The sequence below is a fragment of the Propithecus coquereli genome, unplaced genomic scaffold (genome assembly GCF_000956105.1).
Source record: "Propithecus coquereli isolate 6110/MARCELLA unplaced genomic scaffold, Pcoq_1.0 Scaffold134, whole genome shotgun sequence".
NCBI classification, from domain to species: Eukaryota; Metazoa; Chordata; class Mammalia; order Primates; family Indriidae; genus Propithecus; species Propithecus coquereli.
Window position 1 is genome coordinate 1,934,595 of NW_012137636.1, and position 13,425 is coordinate 1,948,019.

General features: G+C 41.7%; 1 protein-coding gene across 2 annotated transcripts in view; it reads left to right on the forward strand.

Annotated features, from left to right (window-relative positions):
* Positions 1 to 4,578, forward strand: part of KIAA0895 (KIAA0895 ortholog) — a 35,744-nt gene extending 31,166 nt beyond the window's left edge. Inside the window, exons 6-7 of one of the 2 annotated variants that reach the window (XM_012638779.1) lie at positions 1,069 to 1,166; positions 3,717 to 4,578. In XM_012638779.1, coding sequence (XP_012494233.1) covers positions 1,069 to 1,166; positions 3,717 to 3,875 — 257 coding nt within the window. In that variant the 3' untranslated portion in view covers positions 3,876 to 4,578. The remainder of the gene's footprint in view (positions 1 to 1,068; positions 1,167 to 3,716) is intronic. The other variant, XM_012638780.1, reaches the window with a different exon arrangement.
* The last annotated feature ends 8,847 nt before the right edge of the window (positions 4,579 to 13,425 follow it).

Consider the following 13,425-nt stretch of genomic DNA (forward strand, 5'->3'; position numbering starts at 1 on the left):
TCAGCCTAGCTCACAGCAACCTCCAACTCCTGGGCTCAAGCGATCCTCCTGCCTCAGCCTCCCGATTAGCTGGGACTACAGGCATGCACCATCATGCCTGGCTAATTTTTTCTATTTTCATTTGTTTGGCTAATTTCTTTCTATTTATAGTAGAGACGGGGTCTCGCTCGTGCTCAGGCTGGTCTCGAACTCCTGAATTCAAGCGATCCTCCCGCCTCGGCCTCCCAGAGAGCTAGGATTACAGGCGTGAGCCACCGCGCCCGGCCAAATCTACATATTCTTTAAAATCTAGTTCTAATTCTTGTTTTCATAGGGAGTAACAGTATCAAAATCACCTAGAGCATTATTAAACTGTAGTTTTTTTTAATGGGGGGAAGGTTGTTATTATTTTTCTAAATACCAGGAGTTTCTGAAATCCTACATCTCTACACTACCTGTTGAGACCTAACTTCTCTAAAACTATTCCCCGCCACACACACACTCCTGCTCACCCTTTCTACCCAAATGCCTTCATCACATCATGGGAGTTAATGGTTGTGATTGAGTGGCAGGGGTCGGGGAGGTGGGATGATCATTTATAAGAATCATATATTTTAAATTGCCAGTCTTTATTTATAATTAAGAAAAAATGTTATTTTAATAATGGGGATGAGGTCTAGGGGGAGGGAATTCTTAAAGGAAAGCTATTAGTCTGCATACTATCCTTGTACTTTCTAAGACTTCACATTTTATGCTACAAAGATAGTTAAATAAACGTTGACAAATTAGAACTTTCTTTTATGCAGGTGTAATTCTTACAGTAAAGGGAATGGGTTGGTATTTAATTACTTAGTAATTTTTCAACCATCCTTTTCTTGGGGTAGCACTACTGTCCAATGAACGAGTAGTGATGGCAGTACTGCTAACGCCTACACAACAAGCCCTCATCAACTAGAGATTTGCTTTACTTTCATGCAATTTTTGGAAAAAAGAAAAATCTCTTTTCCATGAAAAATAAAAATAAAAATAAATTTTTTAAGGTAATTTTTTTTAAATATGAGAAAATAAACACTATTTTGGTTCCTCCAGGGTGTTTTAGTAAAGACCAGGTATACTTGGATGGAATTCTTCAAATCCTTCGATACAGAGATACCATAGACTTTCATCTACTTACCGCCCTGGGAAAGGTGAGTAAAACCAACGGCACATAGTCCCCAAGCACACCAGATTAGCATTTCCTCTAGCTTGATTTTATGATTCCTAAGACTCAGGTTCAGACTGTTTTTACTTTATTGTTGGAATAAGTTTCCTTTATGTGATAACAAGAGGGAGAAATACGGTTCTGTCACAGAACCAAATGATAAAATTTCCTTGTGGCCAATAAGAGATAAACAAGGGAATGGGAAATTTGGGAATATATGTAGTTTTATTTTTATTTGTATACATATCTTTTTCTAAAAAGTATCTTTGTTTAAAAGCATTTTAAAGTAAGCTGCAACTATAACACTTCCCTGTTAATATCTCCTAAGAACAAGGATATTCTCTGACCTGATCGTACGATTTTGTTATTTAAGAAATTTACCATTGATTCAAAATAACATTTAAAATAGTCTACTTCAAATTTTCCAAATTGTCTCAAAAACATCCTTTGTAGTGTGTGTGTGTGTGTGTGTGTGTGTGTGTGTGTGTGTATGTATGTGTGTATGAGAGACCCAGGATCTAATCAAGATTTATGCATTGTATTTGGTTATAACCTTTCATGTCTTTTTAATCTAGAATAGTCTCCCTTGCCCCTTTCTTTTTCTTTTTCATGACATTTTTAAGACTCAGGGATCGTTTTTTTGAAAATCCCTACAATTTTGATTATCCTATTGTTTCCTCATGATGAGATTCAGGTTAAACATTTTTTGTCAAGAATACTTCGTAAGTGATTTTGTGTATTTCCTGCTGCATCAGATTAGAAAGCACATATCATTTTGCTCCATTATTGTTAATGTTGTGTTTGATCACCTGATGAATGAGTGACTACTAGATCTCCCCCATTGTATTAATAAGTAATCTTTACAGTGATACCTGTGAACAACTGTTCCCAAACAACCTTTCAAAGAATTATTTTAACATCCATTATCTTTTTCCAAATCAGTTATTACACTGGTGGTAACAAAATAGAGATCTTGTAATTCTGTTACATTTCTTCTTTTACTCTGCTTTTTTTGTAGTATTATTATGGACTTAATTCGTTTTTATTGAGCTTTTTCATGGCTGCTCCTATGTTGTTTTAAACATATCTCTATGTTTTCTGGCAAAGTAAAATGCCTGGGTTCATCTTGTACTTTCGCTACCCAAATCTGAGATTAGCCATTTCTCCAGTGAAGCCTTGATTCCTTTTAGTGGGAAATGGTATTTAGAAAACAGGATCTGAGTACTAGGTCTTATCTTGCTACTGAGTTGCTCTTGCTTCTAGAGACCTTTCAATGAGCATATCATATTATTTGTTTTAAATGATAATGATTTAAATTCAAATCAGACTCCACTTGATTCTTCACCCTCCCATTCTATTTAATATATTTGTATCTCCCTTCTCTTAAAATAAGAATGCTGTTTCCCAATATCACTATATTTACTCATTCTCTTCTATAATAAACTCATAATGGTTTAAGAATTACTAAACCATACCAATATCAACAAACCTATTTTCATTACATTTAGTGGTATACATACTAAATAAAAGAAATAATTTTTAATAATATTAAACATTTTTTAAACTTAATAAAGTACAGATATAGTATGAACATAATTTCTTGTCTTAAAGCCTTCCCACTGAACCTGGAAGAGTGTTGATCAGAAGACCATAATATTTAAAGTAAACCAGGTTTTGGAATTTAAAGATGCAAAGATAATGTATAGAACTTAAAATGTTTCACCCCTAAACCTAACCTATATATAAACACCCCTGAATTACTGGCTTCCTACTTAGGTGAATAAAAGAAATGTGAAATTTTAAAAAATACTTACAAAATTCAAAATAAAAGTAAGAGACTATAATACAAATAACAAATCATTATGTTTCCCAAATTAAATAGAAACGAGTGTCTAATATACAGGTTGCATATCCCTTCTCTAAATGGATGGGATCAGAAGTGTTTTGGATTTTCAGTTTTTTCAGGTTTTGGAATGTTTATATTACTTACCAGTTGAGCATCCCAAATCCAAAAATCAGAAATTTCCAAAAGCTCCAATGAGCACTCCTTTGAAGGTCATGTCAGCAGTCAAAAAGTTTCAGATTTTGGATGTTTGGATTCGGGATGGTCATCTGGTGTAACTGTGCTAATTTTTCTAATTTAATAATGTGGCATTTATATTCTAGCTATTTTCTTGATTCTTTTATTTAGATTTAGTCAGGTTTTTTAGATTTAGAGTCTCTCATATACACATATATATTAAGTTTGGTTGTCTAATTTTCAAACAAACTAAGTAGGTCCAAGATAGAGTGTTAAATCACATTTGACTTCCTTTGAATAACTTCTTTTAATATGATCATAGTATGAGGGCACAGACAAATACATTCTAATTTAACAGAGTGAAGAAAAGTAAGCTGCTGATTTTTTGTTATTTTGCGGCTATTAAATAATTTGACAGACGAGCTATATACTTTCATTTAAGACCCAGGGAAGAAATTCATCTTTAAAATGTACCTTGCGGTTATATTTTAAAATTAACCCATCTTCCTTTTTCAGGTTTCTTATGAAGATGTGGATCGCTTAAAAGGATTGGCAGTTATTGAAAACATGAGGGTCCCTCACTTCCTGCAGGACCATAGCCGATATATGGAACACTTAGAGAAGATCATGGAAGTGAATGAACTGACCGACAGGGAACTGAAAGACCTTATATAGTAATTAGCATTCTTGCAAATGTAGCTAAACTATACCTCCGTGTATATTACCAATTGGGTGCAGTTAGCACCGGCATATTTATAAAAGAAGAATGGCTGTTCGAGTTTTCTGAAGAATGGTCTTCAGTATTCAGCTGAATTTTTAAGCTAAGTACAAACCTTAAACTATTTTCCTAAAATGTTTCTATAGGCTGCAGGGGGAAATTACTCCTATTTTCATCTGAATTTCAGCAGAGCCAGATGAAAATGCTACTGCTAAGTGTTTTTGAAGACTCTTGGGCAAATTGAGTGATAATCTTCTGCCTGAAGTTTAGCACTGGCCTAGTACTTCTGCCTGAGCACCAAAGCCAGCTCTGACTGGAGATTGGCTGAATTCCAGTGGCGTTCAGACTCCAGAGTTATATTTTATTTGATAAACAATGGCAGTTACTCTCCTTTGAAAAATTAGTTTTGTGATGCTCCAAAAAGCTAATTTTATCAGGATTTCTTATTTCTCTTACATGTTAAGTAATGTTAAAGGGAGGGGAAAAGCAATTTGAAAAATTTCCATTAAGTTCTTTATTTTAACATTATTGTCTTACCTTTTCAGCTTATAGGAACTAAATTCGAGAATTATCTCTTTTTGTCCAGTTATATTTTCATTTGCTGAAACATACTGTACCCCTTCAAATTTTTTATAAAGTTCTAAGGTCTTTCCCTCTGCATCCTTTATATAAATGATAAGTACAACTTCCAGAGCAATTTGTCTACAGAAACCAAAATAGTTGGGGAAGGTGGATGTTACTCAACTTTTTATTAAATGAAATATGTAATGAGCAGGGGACAAATAGTCTGACCTAGTTAAATGTAGAATCTGGATGTTGACTGGGTAGCACCTATAGTAAACTTGACCATGCTCTGAAAAGTGAAATTTCTGGACATTGCCATTGATAAGCTGGCTTTGTGATATTGGTTCAGTATATTTTATCAAAATCTTTGACTTCATCAACCCAAACTGACACAGTTTGAATTAAAAAATGAGAATTCTATTTTGCTGGATTTTTCTTGCTATAAGCTTGTACACCTAGCTTTGATATTTATCAGTTTCAGTGTACACTTGGATATATTAATATGTACTTGGGATCAAATGGTTCTTCATACAACTTATATTAATGATCAGAAAGAATGCTGCTATAAATACCCCATTCAAGATTGCTCCTGAAATCTCTACCCAAAGTTATATGAGAGTTTATTTTTACCTCAGTTCAGGCTAAAATATGGTGCTAACACTGGTAGATGTATACTGTGAAGCCTGGTCCACATTCATGCTAGAAAATGATTTTAGGAATTCTTTTGCAGGCTAGGTTATGTGATTTCTATCTTTCACATATCTAGAAGAGTTTGCCTCAGAGAAGAATGTTGCAGCAAACAGGATATACTCTAGCTGGTGCCTGGGGGTTCTTGCAAAGCCAGGTATCTCGCCTTTGGCAGTAGAGGGCCAGGCCCTTTGGGGCAGTGAAAGCCCCCCCCCGCCCCCCGCCACCACCCACCATGCTGGCTGGTATGTGTCTTGCACATCTGTATGTGGGGCTGGGGGGCAGAGTGTGCCAGCACTAATGAGACACTGGAATCTACTCTGGACACCTTAAGCATGTATCTCCTTATACCAGTCATATACTTTCAGCTTTGTGTAGTGTTTTCTCTTTAAGAGAGACAGGGTCTTGCTATGTTGCCCAGGCTAGACTTGAACTTCTGGGCTCAAGTGATCCTCCCACTTCAGGCTCCACAATAACTGGGAGTAAAGGCACACACCACCATGCCCAGCTTGTGTAGTATTTTCTGACTTCATCTTAAAATTTATCAAAAGTGATTGTGAAAACAATGTCTTAGAAGTATAGACAGAAATGGCAATATTTATGTCCTGTGATTTAAGCCCAAAGGTTGTAAATTCAACATTTGCAGGCAATAGCACTGCCAATCTTATGTTATAGTTTAAATATAAAGAAAAATCACGGCAGCCTTAATTTCCTTTTGGTGTGGGATCATTTGCAGTGGGTCTAGTCCCTAAATTTTAAAATGGAGGGCTATTCTCTGTCTGTCTGATTTGGAAGAGGAACTGCTTTCTTGCCTTACTGCTTTAGTAGAAAAAAAATGTGAGCACTCTGCAGACAAAAATGACCTTAAATCACATGGATTGTCTTAAGATATTTTAAAAGTTAGCAGTGAACCAAAAGTAGTTTCATATTAGCAAAAATACTTAAAGAGCTCTAAGCTTTAAAAGTTGAGATTGAAGATTTAATGAATGTTTATTAATTCTTTTTCCTGAAAGAGCATAAGGTCAGTTTTGTTCCCTAAAATAAAAGTTTTAATAAACAGAAAATGATAGCAATGGTACTTAGAATAGTTGAAGATCATATTAATTTGAATAGTTACTTGCTATAGGCTATTGATTTCATCAGTTTTGTCCACTATAATTTTAACATAAAGTTGTATCAAATACAAATTCTGATAAACTGTTAGGTTTTAATACCAGACAGGATTCAAAGTCAAATTAATGTTTGCAAACATAGATCCATAGTCTTCATTTCTTCATATTTTCACTTTTGTAAAAGTGTTTAAAATTTGTATTGTTTGTTTTGTATATCTTTGGGCATTTTGTGTCTAGCTATAATAAAAAGAAATAGCACTGAGGTTCTTAAATGAAGTATGTGGGTATATATACATGTAAACTTCTTTGAAAGCCTAATTACATTTTTATTTTGGTGGTTCTTGTTTTTTATTTTGAGGTGGTTATTGAGAGGACATCAGACATGCTTGTCTTCTAGTGTCCTTACTTACAGAGAAATATTACATTTGCCACACTACACCTTTCCCCTAATTAGTTCCGGTCATACCCTCATGGGGCATATGGAGAAGGGAAAAGGAAAAAGGGACAATTCTGTCTTAAGTTACTACTCTGTTCATTTAGTAAACTTTTGTGCAGAACCTGCTGAAGAGCAGGATCTGTGCTGAGTGCCAGAGATGCTCTGATGAAGAAGCCAAGAGACAGTTCAGTGAGGAAGGAAGGCAGAGTTTACAACACCGTCCCACTCCCAAAGAGTGCTACCAAAACACTGTGGTCAGTAGGCCAGCCCATGTGCTTGAAACAGAGATAAAGATCATTTGCAAAGTGGTGATTGTTCACAGGATTTTATTACTGCTCTTCGCAGGGGGTGTGTTCGGAGCTAGAACAGCTTAAGCCCAAAGGAGGGATCAGACCAGGAATGTAGCTGCTTGGGTCAATCAGAGGCCTGTGGGAGATCCCTTGGGACCTCTAGCAGATGCCCAAGGGAGCCAACGCTTTGTCCTTAAGAAGATGAGCACTGAGCAGGGACTGAAAGGAGAGTACCGGTGCCCTCCCCGATCAGGGGCAAGTGACCAGTCTTCGAATTCAAACCTTTGTCTGCATTTGTGAAAGGCTTGTCAGCCAGCTATGGTTTTTATGCATTTTTATTCACTTTATGCCTTGAAACTGATGCGAGGATATGAAGTACCAGTGCCTATTAGCAGGCTGTGGGAGAGCTTTAAGAGTAGTGGAGTTTCAGTGGGCAACAGTTTCAAGAGATTGTGGAGCTCTAGAGAGTTATTCCCCCCAATATGGGGATGAGATAAACCTGAAAAAAACCCTGCCACTATATATAACAAAATTCATAATAGAAGCAAATATGCAAGATGTCTAAAATATATAAAATTTAAATAAAGCAGATGTTTGATGCCCTTGCCATTTTAAAATACCTTTATCATATTTAGAGTACTTTCCCAGTTAGTTACTGTATGTCTCCAAGAAAATTAAGCAGCTTAGATGATACAGGTAAACTGACCCTCCTGGATTTTGGAAGACGGTATTTCTTTTTTGCCACTAGTTTGTGTTGGAGATCAAATTCTCTTTATCGTGAGTTATTTGGAGTGCTCCGGTCAGCAGTTAGATAGTAACAAGCAGAGAACAGCTAGCTTGCAGGGCATTTGGGCAGTCTTTGAGTGCCTCCCCACAACTCTCCACTAGAGGGACCACTAGCTCTTTTCTTTTTCTCTTCTCACTCTTCTCCCAGTATTTTATCTTTGGCTGGAGGTCCTCTAGATATTTAATCTTGCTAGTGGACCCTTGCAGCAAAATCCCAACCCACACTCAGATTTCAAGCAAGCATAACTGTTCTACGGAAGATTTGTAGATCACTTTAAAGAACCCAAGAGAAGGAGTAAGTAACTGAAGTCACCTGCAGGCCTATTCTAGTTTCCTCCTCGACCCAGTGTAAATCTCACACTGACAAATTTGTCATAAAATGTCTTGAGATGATTCGGGCTGAAAGGAAATATCCATACTCTGTATATTTACTATTAACAGTCTTGAGAAATAGCTTTAATAACATTTCAGTGTGTCCACTTGATACAATATCTATGTGAGATATAAGCAATGGTGAAACCAGTTTTTCCCTTTTAAGGAAATGAGAGAGAAGGAAATACTGGGGACGTTCACCAGATCCTCTGGCCAAAGAGATATTTCTCAGCTGAATAGCAAAGCCCCACAAACTGAGGTCCCCATTGTTTCTGGATCACAGGCAAGGCTAGGGAATTCACAATTTCTAATCTTAAATCTCACTTTTCTTAGATACAAAACAGCTTCCTGGCTTTCGCCAGACCCGAGATACCCAGTAACAATGCAGTCTTAAGACACTTTAAGCCTCTGGGATGTCTTCAAATAAAATACGGGAAATTGCCAAGGCCTATCTCCCTCTCATCTCACCCCACCCTCCCCCGGGTAAACAGACCTCCTAAAAATTGGAATTCCTTCCCAGGACTGTTAATGCAAAGCTCAGAGGTGTTTAGGGATTAGACATGTGGCTGGATTTGTCTGGAACAATTCTAGGTTTTAGGAACATGAATATCCTGTATGTTGAGGATGGGAATTGGGGTCTTGGCCTCCACGCCCTCTAGGATCCATCTGGAAGCTGCCAGTAGTGAAGGTGGAGGCCTAAGCCAGCTCCTTGGAGTTTGCTCCTCCTGTGCATTCACTGCTCCGAGTTGGCAGTGCTCGTCTTCCACCTGAGAGCCCAAGCACCAAAACCAGAGTCTGACTGCTCCTCGCCAGCAGGCCTAGGAGACCCCTCGGGAGATCACTTTGAAAAGATCTGATTTCTAACTTCTCAGCAATTTGGTCTTCTTAGATAAGTAACTGATGATGAATGACATTCAAAAAATTCAGAAGAAAAGTTCAAAACAATTCCTAGAGCTCCAGTTGCTTACTAATACTACAGTAAGGATTTACTCAGCATCAGTCTTGTTTGGCAGTAAGAGTAATGAAAAAAATCCTCATTGTCAGCTCCATCAGGATAGGAAAGCGCAAGGACTCAAGACTCTTAATAAAAACAGTCACAGTAACAATGGTTCTCTGGCTGTTATCTGTCAACTCCAGTCCTACACTTTCTCAGCTGCCTTCTTGATTTCTGACATAGGATTGGGTAGCTTTTGTCCATGCTGCTGAAAGAGTCACTTACCTAGCCATTGAAAGCCACACTAACATTCTAAGTAAATAAGCTCCCACAGTTCTTGATACACCCCCATCTCTATCCTCTTTAGTATTATTTACAGTAGGTTCAGCCAAATTTTTAGGCACTCTGTCCACATCGGTATTTCTCGAAGTATGAGCCTCAGGGCACCGTCACCAATTCATCTGGACCATGGGCTAGGCCTAGTCAGTGTTCCATCATCAGACTCTGGGTTAGGGCTTAGGAATCTACATCCCAGAAAGCTCCACGTGCGATTCTTCCATGCACCAAAGTGGGAGGACCACTGCCCTGAGAGAAATTCTCCCCACTAGATAGCGTGAAGGAAACTGAGGCCTGGGAAATGCAGTTCACAACTTGCCAACCACCCTCCGGCAGTGTGCATCATGGAGGGCCTAGTTCCTGGATCCCGGCTCCCTGTCCGTGGGCTTGTAGAGTCAGTGGATGGGGCAGGCGATTTATAGCCCAGAAATTCATAGGATCCCTCAGTGCATGGAACAGGGATGGTGCTGTGTTTGCCAAGAGGTAAAGCCATCTCTGGAATTTCTATTTTAAAATGCCACTTCAGTGTCTCAGAACTCAGAGCAAAGAAACTACCACACAGTACACAGTAGGCCACCAGCCTCACGCACTTTCTAACTGAAAACTCAAGCTTTGTCCAGACTAGCTGGTTCTAGAGCAATCACACAACCCCGGGCAACTGCGCTCACTCCTTATCAGAGAGAAACTTGAGTCCTCAATGCTACTCATCCCCAACAATAATCATGTAACTAAATAATTCATCAGAATGAAAGTCAGCAGGATGCTCAGGTGATGGCATCTTCCATCACTGACTATCGATTGGAACTCTGCCTGCCAAGCAGACACTATTAGGCCCCCCAGAACCAAAAGCACCAAGTGAAGCATGCCTTATGTGGTTTGACCCCAAAACGCAGGAAAACAGAAGCAGGTAGGAAATTCCCTCTGGGGCCTTTTATCTCTCTCCCTTCTTCCTGCCCAGGCCACCAGGAGCCATCTCCAGGAAAGAACAGAACGCTCCAGGGATAAAGCAATGCCCTGTGTCTTGCTGTTCTCTTTAGCAGAACTTCGAACTTCACTGCCCGTGCAAACCTGAGTTTTCCGCATTACCAAGCCCAGCCTGGCTACCTGGGCACACGGATCAGAGAAAAAGAGAATTCCCCCCTACCTACCCACTGTCCTAGATGGATGAAGGGAGAAGCAGGAAACGCCCCTGGCAAGCAAGAGCCGGAGGCCCCAGGGTGCCTCAGACAGCGCCTCACCTTTGCCTTCGAAGCTTGTCCCTGCTGTCCCAGGCTGCACCTGCGCTCCTGGCCTGCGGTGGTCAGGTGGCCTGGCCACCCGGGCTCTCTGCCATCTGCTTTCGATGGTCTGAGTGTTTCTGAGGCAAGAGCAGGCTCCCAAGCCTGCTCCCTGCTCTCAGCCTCCCAAGCACTTCCCAAAAAGCAGGAAGCCACAGGAAATGCTCCGGGCCTGCTCCTTTGCATGAGCCCCGCCCACCTTTGTCAAGACCACTTGTTTTCCACAGCCCTCCTTATCTGACAGAAGGTCCCCCACCAACTGCACTCACTCCTTATCACAGTAAAACGTGAGTCCTTAATGCCACCCCGCACCCCCCCAACCATAATCCTTCAATATTCATCACAATGGAAGTCTGCCGGACACTCAGGGATCCTTCTCCCATCCCTGACTGTGGGAACTGCCTGTTAAGCAGGCGCCAAAACCAAAAGCCCAGGTGAAGCCTGCCTCACAAGGCTTGACCCCGAAGGCCAGGGTCACCCCTACCCCCGCCTAGTGGCCTCTCATGCCCAGCTAACTCCTCCCAATAAGGGTCCTCCTGCCTGATTTTCAGTGGTGGTTTCAGTCCTTTGTGCCCGCACTCCCAGTGGGGCCCTGGCATCTGAGCTCATGTCCCTCTTCATGGTGTTGGTTCCCACAAAGGGGCCTCCTCGTGCTTGGCTGGGGGCCATCCACCACTGGACATCGCTCAGCTCAGCCCAGCCAGTATATGACAGCATCCTCCAGACCAAAGAAAGTCACCCCCATCCCCAGGGCACATACCGCATTTCTCAGTGCTGTCCCGCCTGGCCTGGCCTGGCCATCTTATCACTGATGCCACGGATCATGGATTTGGGTGGTCTTGGAACCCACAAAATCCTCCCATCACACTGCACTCCTGTCCTCCCTAGAGACGCTTGGACAGCACTGAAGATGATAACAATGATCGTGATGATGCTTTCACACCAGATACATTTCATTTAATCTTTATGCCAATATTACATGGCAGGTAGGAATAGCCTCACTTTCAGGTAAGGAAACCGAGGCTCAGGGGAGGTTGAGTAACTTGCCCAAAGTCATGCCAATAGTAATTTCCAGAATGGATTTTGGGCCAAACAGGAGTTTGAGCCCATAACATCCCTTACAGCCAAGCCACCGAGGGCTTCCCTCACTCTCTTCCTGCCAGTGCCCCTAAGCTTGCTGGGACCTCCGGCTCTACCTGGGACCATTCCAGGGCCCACTCCCAAAGGGTGGGCGGGCTGGGTGAATGTCAGCTCAGAGGCAGAGATGCTGCAGAGAGTATGGGGTGGTGGCAGAGGGAGGGAGGGAGGGGAGGGGACACCCTTGAGATGAGAAACAGCTCCACTGGCCAACTCCAGGGTTTCTCTACTCTGCTCCCTCGCTCCCCACGTCGGGATCTGCCCTGCGTGACTGAGCCGGCAGAGGCCAGCTGGTGGAGGCCTCCCTCAGCCTATGTGCTGCGGCTGCCCTTGGCTGCAGAACCTTCTTGGGGAGGTGGCAGAACGACATCCACTTGACTTTTGGGGGCTGAGTAGCTCTCCTCCCTGACCTCAAAATTCTCCTTGCTACACCCATCACTCTTCCCTAAGCCTTATTCATTCATTCATCTTCTTTTCAGATGCTACTGTGCGCCAGGTTCTGGGGATCCAGACGTGATGATCTATTAGTGTCCTGGGGCTGCAGTAACAAAGTACCGCAAACTGGGTGGCTCACGGTAGCAATGTATCCTCTCAGTTCTGGGGGCGAGGGGTCCAAGATCAAGGTGTGCACAAGACCTTGCTGCCTCTGACGCCCACAGGCAGAGTCCTGCCTGCCCCGTCCAGCTCCTGGGGTTGCAGTCCTTGGCGTTCCTTGGCTTGCAGATGCATCACTCCAATCTCTGCCTGCGCGGTCACCTGGCGTTCTCCCTGATTGTCTCTGTCTTTTCCTCTCTTTATAAGGACACCAGTCATGTGGATGAAGGGCCCACCCTACTCCAGTATGACCTCATCTTAATCAATTACAACTGTAACAACCTTGCTTGCAAATAAGGTCAGATCAGAAAGTGACAGGGCTTAGCATTTCGACATATCTTCTTAGAGGACATGATTCGACCCATAACACAAGGCGACAGCCTCCCTGTCCTCAATAAATCATCATCGTGGTCATGATGGTCGTGACCAGGAGTGGGCCAGCCTTCTCCAGATGCGCGGTCCCGCTGGGGGGCAGGCCTGACAACTGAGGGTCTCCTGCTCCCTCTCCCCAGCCCCACCCCCAGGGCCTGGCCTGGCCGGTGCACGATGTGTGGCTAATGAATGACAAGCCACTAGGGGCTTTTAAATAGCCCTTTGTTTTCTTTCTGTGACTTTTTAATTTACTCTCCAAATACATATATTTTAATTTCCCCATTCTAGAATTAAATAATTGAACACTTTCGGTGACTCTTCCCTAGCAAGAGACCACTCCAGGGGGTGGCACAAAGGGAAAGAATTATAGAGGCTAATCCCTCCCGCACGCACACACCTCCACTGTGAGGACTTCGGCACTCTTAGTCCACAGGGAAATGTAGTATTGATTTATTCTAGTAAAAAGCATAAATGTTCTATTGTCTTTTTTGTGGCTTGGGCCTTTTTATTATTTATGCATGTAATTCATTGTGACCATGGAACATTTCAAACACACACAAGGTAGAAAGAGTATAATGAATCCCTGTGTTCCCAAGACTCAGCTTCAACA